This window comes from Pristiophorus japonicus, chromosome 12 (assembly GCF_044704955.1).
Source record: "Pristiophorus japonicus isolate sPriJap1 chromosome 12, sPriJap1.hap1, whole genome shotgun sequence".
In the NCBI taxonomy this organism is placed as follows: domain Eukaryota; kingdom Metazoa; phylum Chordata; class Chondrichthyes; family Pristiophoridae; genus Pristiophorus; species Pristiophorus japonicus.
The window spans coordinates 197,249,315-197,264,518 of NC_091988.1; the positions used below are offsets into that span (position 1 = coordinate 197,249,315).

At 51.6% G+C, this 15,204-nt stretch overlaps 1 protein-coding gene across 1 annotated transcript in view; it reads left to right on the forward strand.

The window, feature by feature from the left end:
* The window catches only part of rem1 (RAS (RAD and GEM)-like GTP-binding 1), a 43,465-nt gene that overhangs the window by 4,713 nt on the left and 23,548 nt on the right, over positions 1 to 15,204 (forward strand). The window contains exon 2 of the mRNA XM_070896389.1: positions 3,823 to 4,199. Coding sequence (XP_070752490.1) covers positions 3,833 to 4,199 — 367 coding nt within the window. The 5' untranslated portion in view covers positions 3,823 to 3,832. The remainder of the gene's footprint in view (positions 1 to 3,822; positions 4,200 to 15,204) is intronic.

A 15,204-nucleotide genomic window follows, 5' to 3' on the forward strand; every position in this document is an offset into this window, starting at 1 on the left:
TCCTTTAAGAGGCTCCTGAAAACCTACCTCTTTGACCAAGCTTTTGCTTAGCTGTCCTAATTTCTCCTGATGGAGTTCGGTGTCAAATTTTGTTTGATAATCGCTCCTGTGATGCACCTTGGGATGATTTACTACAAGAAAAATGCTGGGTTGTTGTTCGTGTTGAACAGTCTTTCAGCAAGAGCAATTAATGCAATTCTGATCACCTCATTTAACATTAGCTGGATTAAGCTACACTAGACCAGTATCCCATGTTCAGCTTGAGTGACCAGAGGCATCTAATGCAATGGTAGACCAGTCAACCCCAAATTCTATGGGGCCGATTTTCATCAAAGCCTCCGCCCGCCCAAGTGCCGACCAAAGTGCCGCCGATGGCCACCGAGGTACCAGACGGCGGGATATTCATGGCCGAGGTCCCTCGAAGGTCGACGGGTGGCAAATGGACAACGTACGCCGCCAATCTGGGCGGCAGTGGGCGGCAGGTCTCATTCTCGGCGGCAGAGGCTGAAAAAAAAGAACATCAGTAAATATTTTTAAAACCATCAGAAGATTTTCAGGGGACCCCATGCAGGTACGTCGTTGTGGAAAAAAAAATATATAAAATGTTCACTTACCTTTTTTTCGCGTTCTTCAGACTCACCGTCGGGGACAGACCAGCCTCCAGCCAGCGTTCCCACCCCCCCCCGGTTCTGCCGCCGAGTCCCGCCGACTCCCGCCCGCAGGAATCTGGGAGCTCGGGGGGGGGGGGACGGGAGCTCTGTCGCGCCACTCGGCCGTCCGCTGACGTCGGCAGGCGGTTCCCGGCGGCTCTCCGCTCCCGCCCGCTCCAGGCCACCCCGCAAGTGGCAGTGGGCGGGGTCTTCAGGAGGAATGTCAGCGGCAGCGGGCGGCAGTAGGCAGTGAGTTGATCAATTTCGGCCCCCCCCCCGTGGGTCTACAACGCTGGACCTTCTCTGCCGGTGAAGCCATTTATACCGAGGAGTGCCGCCAACAATAGGGCCGCCAGCAATCGTTTAGCCAGCCGCGCCGCTTTAATATGGAAACATGGAACGGTCGAGCTTTCTGGGTCGAATGGCCTTTTCTTCGACTTGGAGGTAGCACTCTCTCGCCCTCTGAGTCAGAAGGTTGTGGGTTCCAGTCCAACTCCAGGGACTTGAGCACATAAATCTAGGCTGACACTCCCAGTGCAGTGCTGAGGGAGTGCTGCACTGTCGGAGGTGCCGTCTTTCGGATGAGACATTAAACCGAGGCCCCGTCTGCCCCCTCAGGTGGACGTAAAAGATCCCATGGCACTATTTCGAAGAAGAGCAGGGGAGTTATCCCCGGTGTCCTGGCCAATATTTATCCTTCAATCAACATAACAAAAAAAAAACTGATTATCTGGTCATTATCACATTGCTGGTTGTGGGAGCTTGTTGTGAATAAATTGGCTGCTGCATTTCCCACATTACAACCTTTGACTACACTTTCATTGGCTGTAATGTGCTTTGGGATGTCCTGGGGTTATGAAAGGCGCTATATAAATGCAAGTTCTTTCTTCTTTTTTTCTCTGCAGTAAAATGTTCTGCTGACACTTGAGTGTGGTACAACTGTGTGTGTGCCAGAACCGAACCTTAGTCTCTTTCAGAAAATAGTATATGAGTAATTGGACACATGACGCGGGGGGAGTGCAGCTCGGGAGGAACAAGTGACTTTGGATCTATGGTTCCCAAAACTCTCCCCCACTGGGGTTGTAATGTATTTGCTTCACGGGTTCTTTGCTTAAGAATTCATAGCAACACATTGCTATTAAGAACTAGTTGGTTTATTAGCAAAAGGTTTAACAATCACACTACACATTACCGGTTCATCCACCAGGCTCACAACCACCTGCCTCATCGTGGATCCCCCGAACCCAACTGGCTGGGGTTTTATTGAGTCTTGTGAACATCACGTGAACTGGCTAAGCCACTCACAACTCAACAGCTCTACAACTATTTTGGTAGAACCTAAATCAAGTGCCCCCTGATTAAAGGGGGGGCACTAAAACCGACAAAATAAACCAATTAAACTTTAAACATTAAGGATCAAATTAAAGTTTGGTTGCCGGGGGTGATGATGCACTCCAGTCCCTCCGGCGCCCACCTCTCGTGGAAGGCCGCGAGCGTACCGGTGGACACCGCGTGCTCCATCTCCAGGGACACCCCGGCTCGGATGTAACCGCGGAAGAGAGGCAGGCGGTCGGGCTGAACGACCCCCTGTGAGCATGCTCACCAGTGCATACATTACCGGGGTTTATCCTCGCCTCGTGTCTGGCTCTGTTGTGGACTCAGTGATCTCGAAGATGTCTGTAGAAAGGTTAATATGTAGCAGCAGGAGGAGTCCGATGAATTTTTTTTAAAGCTATGTAGATAGATCTGTCGAAAAGGGATTACTTTTGTTTGTGGTGGTGATTTTGGTTGAAAGCGGCTCGTGCTCGGAACCTGCCAGTTGGGTTTAAATATTTATTGTTTAACAGGCGGAAATCTTTGCCCCTGTGAGCGGGCGCAGGGGTTTGCTGCTGTGATTGGCGGGGGGACAATAGGTCAGTATATGAGGTATATGAGGTGCGGCGAATGTTTGTGGCGGAGGAGCAGCGAGAGATCGTGGCGGAGGAGCGGCGAGAGATCGGGGCGGAGGAGCGGCGAGAGATCGTGGCGGAGGAGCGGCGAGAGATCGTGGCGGAGGAATGGCGAGAGATCGTGGCGGAGGAGCGGCGAGAGATCGTGGCGGAGGAGCGGCGAGAGATCGGGGCGGAGGTGCAGCGAGAGATCGTGGCGGAGGAGCGGCGAGAGATCGTGGCGGAGGAGCGGCGAGAGATCGGGGCGGAGGAGCGGTGAGAGATCGTGGCGGAGGAGCGGCGAGAGATCGGGGCGGAGGAGCGGCGAGAGATCGTGGCGGAGGATCGGTGAGAGATCGGGGCGGAGGAGCGGCGAGAGATCGGGGCGGAGGAGCGGCGAATGAGGGTACGGGGCCCAGAAGAGCCGAGGGCCCAGGGGCAGCACGGGCCCAGCCCACACTGTGATATGTGAGCGCACCAGGTCCGTGCAGCAGAGCAGGTCTCCAGTCGTCCTGGTTAACCCTTGCCCCTGGACCAAGACCTAGCTCTGTCAAGCCCGTGTGGTGGCTGGTGTGCAACGGCCACCCCATGTTAAAAAAATCCACCCACAGGCATCTTCCACCCTTCAACTGGAGTTCAGGACTGGGACATCGGGTCCTCCATTGAAACATCTGTGAACTCTTGTGGAAGCAAGTCATCCTCGCTCGAGGGACCGCCTCTGATGATGATGATTGCTGTAACTGGTCAACAACTCCAGCATCGTTGTACCAGGCTGGAAAAAGGTGAACGAGATGAGCCTGGGTCTTTTTTGGTCCGGTAACTCCAATGTCAATGGCTTCAGGAGAGGAGATGGGAAAATTAAATGCAATTGTAAATCTGCGGAATTCGCTGCTTCAGAGATCTGTTAAAGCCGTGACATTGAATAAATTTAAGACAGAGATAGACAGTTTATTAACCGATAAGGGAATAAGGGGTTATGGGGAGCGGGCAGGGAAGAGAACCTGAGTCCATGATTAGATCAGCCATGATATTGAATGGCGGAGCAGGCTCGAGGGGCCGTATGGCCTACTCCTGCTCCTAATTCTTATGTTAAAGAGAGAATGTAGCAGATCAAATGGCAAAAATTGGTGGGAAAATGATTCGGTTTAAAGGTGGGGATCCTCTGTCTGTGTGAGGAGACCGTTGAGCTGCAATGTTATTGGTCAAATCACCTATTTTCTTCTCTTCTCCCTTATTCTTTCCAGCCTCGCTAAGATGACTCTGAACACGCAGAGGGGCAACGGCCATGCCACACTGCACAGACGTGCCAGCTCACCCGTGCCCTCTACCCACCAGCACGGGCACCCTCGTGCCCACCCAGTCCGCAGCCTCACCACGGAGCGGGAGCTTTGGGCCCGCCCCGCCCAGCCGCAGAGACCCAGCCTCGGCCACTCGCTCTCCTGCCAGCCCGCTGAGTGGGAGCGTGGCGGCTGGTCCTCCGACTCGCCGGAATCCGACGCCTCCAGCGACTCCGGCTGCGGACTCTGCCGGGTGCTGCTGCTCGGCGATTCGGCAGTGGGGAAGTCCAGCCTGGCCAACATCTTCGGCGGGGTCCAGGATACTCATGGCGAGCACGCAGGAGGTAGGAATGGGAACGGAGGGAGCAGGAGTAGGCCCTCCAGTCCCTCGAGGGAACACCGGAACAGGAGTAGGCCCTTCAGCCCCGCGGGGGATATAGGGATAGGAGTAGTCCATTCAGCCCCTCGGGGGATATAGGACAGGAGTAGTCCATTCAGCCCCTCGGTTGATATAGGGACAGGAGTAGTCCATTCAGCACCTCGGGGGATATAGGGACAGGAGTAGTCCATTCAGCCCCTCGAGGGAACGTAGGAACAGGAGTAGGCCATTCAGCACCTCGGGGGATATAGGGACAGGAGTAGTCCATTCAGCACCTCGGGGGATATAGGGACAGGAGTAGTCCATTCAGCACCTCAGGGGATATAGGGACAGGAGTAGGCCATTCAGCCCCTCGAGGGAACGTAGGAACAGGAGTAGGCCATTCAGCCCCTCGGGGGATATAGTAACAGGAGTAGTCCATTCAGCCCCTCGGTTGATATAGGGACAGGAGTAAGCCATTCAGCCCCTCGGGGGATATAGTAACAGGAGTAGTCCATTCAGCCCCTCGGTTGATATAGGGACAGGAGTAGGCCATTCAGCCCCTCGGGGGATATAGTAACAGGAGTAGTCCATTCAGCCCCTCGGTTGATATAGGGACAGGAGTAGGCCCTTCAGCTCCTCGGGGGAACGTAGGAACAAGAGTAGGCCATTCAGCCCCTCGGGGGATATAGGGACAGGAGTAGGCCATTCAGCCCCTCGGGGGATATAGGGACAGGAGTAGGCCATTCAGCCCCTCGGGGGATATAGGGACAGGAGTAGGCCATTCAGCTCCTCGGGGGAACGTAGGAACAGGAGTAGGCCATTCATCCCCTCGGGGGATATAAGGACTGGAGTAGGCCATTCAGCCCCTCAGGAGGATGTAGGAACAGGAGTGGGCCATTCATCCCCTCGAGGGAACATAAGAACAGGAGCAGACCATTCAGCCCCTTGAGGATACATAAGAGGAGGCCGTTCAGCTCCTCGAGGATACGTAGGAACAGGAGTAGGCCATTCAGCCCCTTGGGGGATATAGGAACAAGAGCAGACCATTCAGCCCCTCGGGGATACACAGGAGGAGGCCATTCAGCCCCTCGGGGATACACAGGAGGAGGCCGTTCAGCCCCTCGGGGATATACAGGAGGAGGCCATTCAGCCCCTCGGGGATACACAGGAGGAGGCCATTCAGCTCCTCAAGGATACACAGGAGGAGGCCATTCAGCCCCTCGGGGAAACACAGGAGGAGGCCATTCAGCCCCTCAAGGATACACAGGAGGAGGCCATTCAGCCCCTCAGGGATACACAGGAGGAGGCCGTTCAGCCCCTCGGGGATACACAGGAGGAGGCCATTCAGCCCCTCAAGGATACACAGGAGGAGGCCGTTCAGCCCCTCGGGGATACACAGGAGGAGGCCGTTCAGCCCCTCGGGGATACACAGGAGGAGGCCATTCAGCCCCTCAAGGATACACAGGAGGAGGCCATTCAGTCCCTCAAGGATACACAGGAGGAGGCCATTCAGCCCCACAGACCTGCTGCACCATTCTATTAGATAAACGTTTATCTGTATCAACTCCATTTACCTGCCTTTCCTCCACATCCCTCAATACCTTTACCCAACAAAAATTATCGATCTCAGTCTTGAAAATTCCAGCGTCCACAGCTCTCTAAGGGGGAAAGTTCCAGACTCCCAGCACCCTTTTTGTGAAGAAGTGCTTCCTGACATCACCCCTGAACGGCCTGGCTCCAATTTTAAGGTGACGCCCCCTTGTTCTGGACTCCCCACCGGAGGGAATAGTTTCTCTCTCTCCACCCTCCCAACTCCATCAAATAGATCACCCTTCAATCTTCTAACCTCGAGGGAACACAAGACTAGTCTGTGCATCTGTTCCTCATTATTTAACCCCCTTTGAGCTGCCGGTATCATTCTGGTGACTCTGCGCTAGACGCACTCCACAGTCTATATATATGTATATATTTTTGGTATTTTTACATCCCTCATTGTCCATGTCAATCAATTGATGGCAAAAGCCTATAACTCCATTCCTCATATTCCCAAATGGCCTTATTGTGCAGGGTGTGTTATGTTATTTATTGGTGTCAAAACAAAACTCTACATAATAGTGTTGTGTTTACTTCAGTTCGTAAACAGCTGTTTGCATTTATTTAGTGCCTGCTGTAGCTAACTGGCCCCCGGCATTTCACAGTGGGGTGGGGGGGGGGGGGGGTCAGAGCCAAACACAGGGAGGAGGGGGCATTGGGGAAACTGGCCAACAGCACGGTCACAGGGGGCAGGTTTAGGATGTTAGAAGGTTGGGGAGGGGTGCGGGGTTATGGAGACAAGGCAGGGGGTGTCTGCAATATTTCACAGTCATCCCTCCCCTTTACAAATATCCGCTGGATGCCACTTGCCATTGAGGAATTTGCAGGGCCGCTTAATGTGGCTGAGGCCTTGTCTGAAAACACTTTTGGCGCGTACTTTCCCAATTTTAACTTCAGGTTAAGAGGGGCCGAATGGCCTGTCCTGCTCCTATTCCTTATGGTTCTCGCACCATTCCTGAGCTGTGGTGCCCAGAACTGACGAGGTTAAATGAGAGATTGAAGGAGCATAAACATGAGAGCACAGGAGAACAGTCGAGCGAGGCTATAAGAGAGAACAGAAAGGGGTGTAAAAGGAAAGCAAGGAACGTTGAATGGAAGAACCGGTAAAAGAAGCAGATGGAACTAGAAAGGTGAAACATCATCATCGTCATAGGCAGGCCCTCGGAATCGAGGAAGACTTGCTTCCACTCTTAAAATGAGTCCTTAGGTGGCTGAGCAGTCCAATATGAGAACCACAGTCCCTGTCATAGGTGGGATACTCGTTGAGGGTAAGGGTGGGTGAGGAGTCTGGTTTGCCGCATGCTCCTTCCGCTGCCTGCGCTTGATTTCTGCATGCTCTCAGCGATGAGACTCGAGGTGTTCAGCGCCCTCCCGGATGCACTTCCTCCACTTAGGGCGGTCTTTGGCCAGGAACTCCCAGGTGTCAGTGGGGATGTTGTACTTTATCAGGGAGGCTTTGAGGGTGTCCTTATAACGTTTCCTCTGCCCACCTTTGGCTCATTTGCTGTGAAGGAGTTCCGAGTAGAGCGCTTGCTTTGGGAGTCTCGTGTCAGGCATTCGAACGGTGTGGACAATGCGGACAAAGCCAAGAAAGAAACACAAAGCAGGCAAAACAAAACCTAGAATGAGTTAAGGAGACAGGGGATGAGGGTTGGCAAACTGAAGCAGAGGTGGAACTTTATAAATCACTGGTTAGGCCTCAGCTGGAGTATTGTCGACAATCACACAAACTAGGGCTGTATTCCCTGGAATTTAGAAAGTTAAGGGGTGATCTGAAGGAAGTTTTCAGGATATTAAGGGGAACAGATAGGATAGATAGAGAGAAACTATTCCCACTGGTTGGGGAGTCTAGGACTAGGGGGCATAGTCTAAAAATTAGAGCCAGACCTTTCAGGAGTGAAATTAGGAAACACTTCTACACACAAAGGGCAGTAGAGGTTTGGAACTCTCTTCCACAAACGGCCTGTTCCGACCTTCCAGGCACCTCACTTCAGGAAAGACGTAAAAGCCTTAGAAAGGTGACCTCATCCTTGACCCGGATGTGTGCGCGGTAGTTGCACATTGTTAGCTGGACACTAGATGGCACCCTGGTGGGAGTAACCACATTGTAGCAATCACACTCCAAGGTCTTTTCTTGTATTAGGAACATCGGAACAGGAAGAGGCCAGTCGGCCCCTCGAGCCATTCATTGAGATCAGGGCTGATCTGCGACCTAACTCCATATACCCGCCTTTGGCCCATGTCCCTCAATACCTTTCGCTAACAGATAGCCATCAATCTCCAATTTAACATTTACAATTGGTCTAGCATCAATTGACGTCTGTGGAAAAGAGTCCCTTTGTGTGTAGAAGTGTTCCCTAATTTCACTCCTGAAAGATCTGGCTCTAATTTTTAGGCTAAGTCCCCTAGTCCCAGACTTCCCAACAGGTGGAAATAGACCCTATATGTTCCCCTTAATATCAAGAAAACTTCGATCAAATCTAACCTGCTAACTTCCAGGGAATACAACCCTAATTTGTGTAAACTCTCCTTGTAACTTAACCCTGGCAGTCTGGGTACCATTCTGGTAAACCGACGCTGCACTCCCTCCAAGGCCAATATATCCTTCCTAAGGTGTTGTGCCCAGAACTGCTCACAGTGCTGCAGGTGTGGTCTAACCAGGGCTTTGTATAGCTGCAGCATAACTTCTACCCCACTGTACTCTAGTCCTTGTTTATTGTTATTCTTTGACGGGAAGATTCTCAAGGGTCTGGAAGTAAAACAGTTAGTTATTACCACACAGAGATGAGCAGTCCTAACTCAACCAAACTCACACTGCCAACCCCAATCCAATGGAACTGTCACTAGCAACCTTGACCCAACTTACCTAATTCCAATTGACAATTCATTAACTATCAGAGTGGGGATCCTTTCTCTAAAAAAAGAGTGGACCGAGGGGTGAATCATAGAATCATAGAGTAATTGAATCATAGAGCGGTTACAGCACAGAAGGAGGCCATTCGGCCCGTCGAGCCCATGCCGGCTCTCTGCAAAAGCTAGTCTCACTCCCCCGCCATTTCCCGTACCCCTACAAAATATTTTATTTCAGGTACTTATCCAATTCCCTTTTGATTGAGTCTGCCTCCACCACCCTCTCAGGCCATGCATTCCAGATCCTAACCACTCGCTGCGTAAAATAGTCGCCTTTTCTCATGTCACCTTTGGTTCTTCTGCCAATCACCTTAAATTTGTGTCCTCTGGTTCTCAACCCTTCCACCAATGGGAACAGTTTCTCTCGATCTACTCTGTCCAGGCCCCTCATGATTTTGAACACCTCCATCAAATCTCCTCTCATTCCTCTCTGCTCCGTGGAGAACAACCCCAGCTTCTTTTCAGGTTGGAAATCGGTGGTTAGTGGTGTGCCACAGGGATCGGTGCTGGGACCACAACTGCTACAATATACATAGATAACCTGGAAGAGGGGACAGAGTGTAGTGTAACAAAATTTGCAGATGACACAAAGATTAGTGGGAAAGTGGGTTGTGTAGAGGACACAGAGAGGCTGCAAAGAGATTTAGATAGGTTAAGCGAATAGGCTAAGGTTTGGCAGATGGAATACAATGTCGGAAAGTGTGAGATCATCCACCTTGGGGAAAAAAAACAAAAAAAGGGAATACGATTTGAATGGGAGAAATTACAACATGCTGCGGTGCAGAGGGACCTGGGGGTCCTTGTGCATGAATCCCAAAAAGTTAGTTTGCAGGTGCAGCAGGTAATCAGGAAGGCGAATGGAATGTTGGCCTTCATTGCGAGAGGGATGGAGTACAAAAGCAGGGAGGTCCTTCTGCAACTGTAAAGGGTATTGGTGAGGTCGCACCTGGAGTACTGCGTGCAGTTTTGGTCACCTTACTTAAGGAAGGATATACTAGCTTTGGAGGGGGTACAGAGAGATTCACTAGGCTGATTCCGGAGATGAGGGGGTTACCTTATGATGATAGATTGAGTAGACTGGGTCTTTACTCGTAGGGGTGATCTTATAGAAACATTTAAAATAATGAAAGGGATAGACAAGATAGAGGCAGAGAGGTTGTTTCCACTGGTCAGGGAGACTAGAACTAGGGGGCACAGCCTCAAAATACGGGGGAGCCAATTTAAAACCGAGTTGAGAAGGAATTTCTTCTCCCAGAGGGTTGTGAATCTGTGGAATTCTCTGCCCAAGGAAGCAGTTGAGGTTAGCTCATTGAATGTATTCAAGTCACAGATAGATCGATTTTTAACTAATAAGGGAATTAAGGGTTATGGGGAGCGGGCGGGTAAGTGGAGCTGAGTCCACGGCCAGATCAGCCATGATCTTGTTGAATGGCGGAGCAGGCTCGAGGGGCTAGATGGCCTACTCCTGTTCCTAATTCTTATGTTCTTATGTTCTCCAGTCTATCCATGTAACTGAGGTCCCTCATCCCTAGAACCACAGTGTCCCAGTGGATCCAACCCTGTCCCACTCACTCCCATTGTATGGAATTCCGTTAAATAAGTCCACTTCCTATTTCATCATCATTATCATAGACAATCCCTCGAAGTGAGGAAGACTTGCTTCCACGCCAAAAAAGGATGAGTTCACAGGTGTTTCAATGAAGGACCTAATATTCCGGATCCTGAACTACATCCTGAAGGGTGGAAGATGCCTATGCGTGGATTTTTTTAACGTGTGGTGACCGTTGCACACTAGCCACCACACGGGCTTGACAGAGCTAGGTCTTGGTCCAGTGGCAAGGGTTAACCAAGACAACTGGAGACCTGCTCTGCTGCACGGACCTAGTGCGCGCACATATCGCAGTGTGGGCTGGCCCGTGCCTCTGGCCCCGAACTCACGCCTGCCCTGGGCCCCGATCACATCCCTCCACAGTCTCTCGCCACTCCTGCTGTGTCTGCCCACGCTCCAATCACCGACCTGGACCTTGATGACATCACTCTTCGCTGCCGTCGCCCTCCTGCACCAGCGCGCGCTGTGACCTTGCAGTGGAATGACTCCACATTGCTCCCGGGGCCTCCACGCTGCTCCCAGGGCCTCCTCACTACCCCCGGGGCCTCCTCGCTGCTCCCGGGGCCTCCTCACAACTCCCGGGGCCTGCACACTGCTCCCGGGGCCTCCTCACTACTCCCGGGGCCTCCTCACTACTCCCGGGGCCTGCACGCTGCTCCCGGGGCCTCCTCACTGCTCCCGGGGCCTCCTCACAACTCCCGGGGCCTCCTCACTACTCCCGGGGCCTCCTCACTGCTCCCGGGGCCTCCTCACAACTCCCGGGGCCTCCTCACTAGTCCCGGGGCCTCCTCACTACTCCCGGGGCCTCCTCACTAGTCCCGGGGCCTCCTCACTACTCCCGGGGCCTGCACGCTGCTCCCGGGGCTTCTAGCTGCTCCCGGGGCCTCCTCGCTGCTCCCGGGGCCTGCACACTGCTCCCGGGGCCTCCTCACAATTCCCGGGGCCTCCTCACTACTCCCAGGGCCTGCATGCTGCTCCCGGGGCCTCCACGTTGCTCCCGGGGCCTCCTCGCTGCTCCCGGGGCCTCCTCGCTACTCCCGGGGCCTCCTCGCTACTCCCGGGGCCTCCTCGCTGCTCCCGGGGCCTCCTCGCTGCTCCCGGGGCCTCCTCGCTGCTCCCGGGGCCTGCACGCTGCTCCCGGAGCCTCTCACTGCTCCCGGGGCCTCCTCGCTGCTCCCGGGGCCTCCTCACTACTCCCAGGGCCTGCACGCTGCTCCCGGAGCCTCTCGCTGCTCCCGGGGCCTCCTCACTACTCCCGGGGCCTCCTCACTACTCCCAGGGCCTGCACGCTGCTCCCGGGGCCTCCTCACTACTCCCAGGGCCTGCACGCTGCTCCCGGGCCTCCTCGCTGCTCCCGGGGCCTCCTCGCTGCTCCCGGGGCCTCCTCGCTGCTCCCGGGCCGCAGCTCTGCTCCTTTTATGGCCCCGACCTGCCGCTGCTGTTCTTGCACAGGTTGGGGCCTCCACGCTGCTCCTATTTACAACAACAACAACTTGCATTTATATAGCGCCGTTAACAGAGTCAAACTTTCCAAGTAACTGAAGTCCTAATAGCAATTTAACAGAGGCCATTAAGATTATGAAGGTGTTTGATAGGGTAGACGTAGAGAGGGTGTTTCCCCTTGTGAAGGAATCCAAAAGTAGGGGACATAAATATGAGATAGTCACGAATAAATCAAGTAAGGAATTCGGGAGAAACTCCTTTATCCAGTGAGTGGTGAGAATGTGGAACTCACTACCACAGGGAGTGGTTGAGGCGAATAGTATCGATGTATTTAATGGGAAGCTGGATAAACATATGGGGGAGAAAGAAATAGAAGTAAATGGTGATAGGGTGGGAGGAGGCTCGAGTGGGGCATAAATGCCAACATGGGTCGAATGGCCTGCTTCTGTGCTGTAATTTCTGCACTATGTAAAAACCATTTGCTTCAAGCAGAGCAGAGAGAAAGTCAGTGAGGCAATGGAGGAAATGACTAGACAGACAGAAATAAGGGCGAATAAACAAGATGGATATATATATATTTATATACAGACTGTATATAGTTTCTATAAATATAACCTGCTGATACCGCTGATGACTGTTCAGGGTGGAGGATTGAAATGTGAAGAATTTAACCTTCAACATTCCTGAAGATAGGAATAACTGGAATATATATATGTACCCACTACATCGACCAAATGGCCATTCTGCATCTGTGAGCCTAGCCATTGAGTGTTGTGGGCTATCCAACCATGGGGGGAATCACAGCTGAGCCTGATTCTGTCCTTATCAATCTCCAAGAATGTGTGCGTATGTATGTGTATAAATAGATAAATAGATGAATCTGAATGGGCCCCGCAGCCCAAAAGACTGAGCAGGGTCATTGATTGAGAGACAGAGAGTCGTACAACAACAGCAGCAATAAGTTATATTCATATCGCCTTTAACGTAGAAAAAACCCCATTTCAAAACGCTTCACAGTGGCGTAATTAAACAATGGACTCCGCAACAAGGAAGGAGGTGCTGGGAGGGTTGAGCATAAGTTCAGTGGGTTTTAAGGAGGGTCTTTAGGGAGGAGAGGGGATTGACAAGGTGGATGCAGAGAGGATGTTTCCACTGATGGGGGAGACTAGAACTAGAGGGGATAATCTTAGAATAAGGGGCCACCCATTTAAAACTGAGATGAGGAGGAATTTCTTCTCTCAGAGGGTTGTAAATCTGTGGAATTCGCTGCCTCAGAGAGCTGTGGAAGCTGGGACATTGAATAAGTTTAAGACAGAGATAGACAGTTTCTTAACCGATAAGGGGATAAGGGGTTATGGGGAGCGGGCAGGGAAGTGGAGCTGAGTCCATGATCGGATCAGCCATGATCGTATTAAATAGCTGAGCAGGCTCGAGGGGCCGTATGACCTACTCCTGTTCCTATTTCTTATGTTCTTACGTTCTTATGAGAGGGAGGTCGAGAGACGTCAAAAGGTTCAAGGGAGGGAGTTTCAGAGTGTGGGGCCCAAGTGGCTGAAGGTACGCACACCGGATCGGGCAAAGAGAAGTGACAGCAAAAGAGTGACAGCCAGTGGCTCAGTTGGTCGCACCCTCGCCTCTGAGTCCAGAAGGTTGTGGGTTCAAGTCCCACTCCAGGGACTTGAGCATAGAAATCTACGTTGACACTCCAGTGCAATGCTGGGGGGGTGCCGCACTGTCGGAGGTGCTGTCTTTCGGATGAGATGTTAAACCGAGGCCTAATCTGCCCTCTCAGGTAGACGTAAAAGATCCCATGGCACTATTTCGAAGAAGAGCAGGAGAGTTATCCCCAGTGTCCTGGGGCCAATATTTATCCCTCAATCAACTTAACAAAAACAGATGATCTGGTCATTATCACATTGCTGTTTGTGGGAGCTTGCTGTGTGCAAATTGGATGTTGCGTTCCCAATGTTACACCAGTGAGTACACTTAAAACAGTACTCAATTGGCTGTAAAGTGCTTTGGAACGTCCGGTGGTTGTGAAAGGCGCTATATAAATGCAAGTTTTTTTTTAATTGAGGAAAAAAAGCTGCGAGGAATAACAAAGTGGGAGAGCTTTATTCGGCTGCATACTTGATGAAATCTGCTGTTGTTTTGCACAGTACAGAAGGTCAGGGCTTTGCTTTGAACTCAAGACTTCGGGAAAACTGAAACTGGGAGCAACAAGGCAATTAATAACTGCTGGGGCCCTTTTCCAGCCTAATTTCGGGCTGTCGTTATGGAAAATGTTTGACTGCATTCGGTTAACTTTAGACAGAAGATGCATTCCGTATTAATGAGCCTTGCCATTGGACAGTCCCACAGGGAAATGTAGAATTCTAGCAATGTGCTTCTTTGTGTTAAGCACAAATAATTCCTCGCTTTGGAAAATAAATGCTTTGGAGATTTGCTTCCCGATGAAGCAAATAAAAATAACACTCTGCAGATATCAGAAATGTTTCCTTTTCGCTTAAAAGACTTAAAACCTATGGCTGTTTGCTCGTTTGTAACGGGGCAAAGAGAGAGAATTACAAAAGGGTAACTTGTGGTAATCGAACATGACAAGTCAAACTCCTGACTTACAGAAAGACTTGCATTTAGATAGCGCCTTTCACGACCACCAGACGTCTCAAAGCGCTTTACAGCCAATGAAGTAATTTTGGAGTGCAGTCACTGTTGTAATGTGGGAAACGCGGCAGCCAATTTGCGCACAGCAAGCTCCCACACACAGCAATGTGATAATGGCCAGATAATTTGTTTTTGTTATGTTGATTGAGGGATAAATATTGGCCCAGGACACCAGGGATAACTTCCCTTCTCTTCTTCGAAATAGTGCCCTGGGATCTTTTACACCCACCTGAGAGAGCAGATGGGGCCTCGGTTTAACGTCTCATCTGAAAGACAGCACCTCCAACAGTGCAGCACTCCCTCAGCACTGCCCTGGGAGTATCAGCCTAGATTTTGAGTGCTCAAGTCTCTGCAGTGGGACTTGAACCCACAACCTTATGACTCAGAGGTGAGAGTGCTGCCCACTGAGCCACAGCTGATACTACTAATCGAACACAATGAGTCAAACTCCCCATGAGTATCCTGCCTTACAGGTGAGACCATACAGCGCAGAAGGAAGCCATTCGGCCCATCGTATCGGTGCTGCCACTTTGGCAGAGCTATCCAGTTAATCCCGTTCCCCCTGCTCTTTCCCCATAGCCCTATATTCTTTTTCCCTCCAAGAATTTATCCAATTCCCCGATTAAAAGTTACAATTGAATCTGCTTCCACCGCCCTTTCAGGCAGCGCGTTCCAGAAAACAACAACTCACTGCGTAAAACAAAAGGTTTCTTCATGTTACCTCGGGTTCTTTTATCTTAAAGATCAGAAGGTAATGAAACACAGAAGG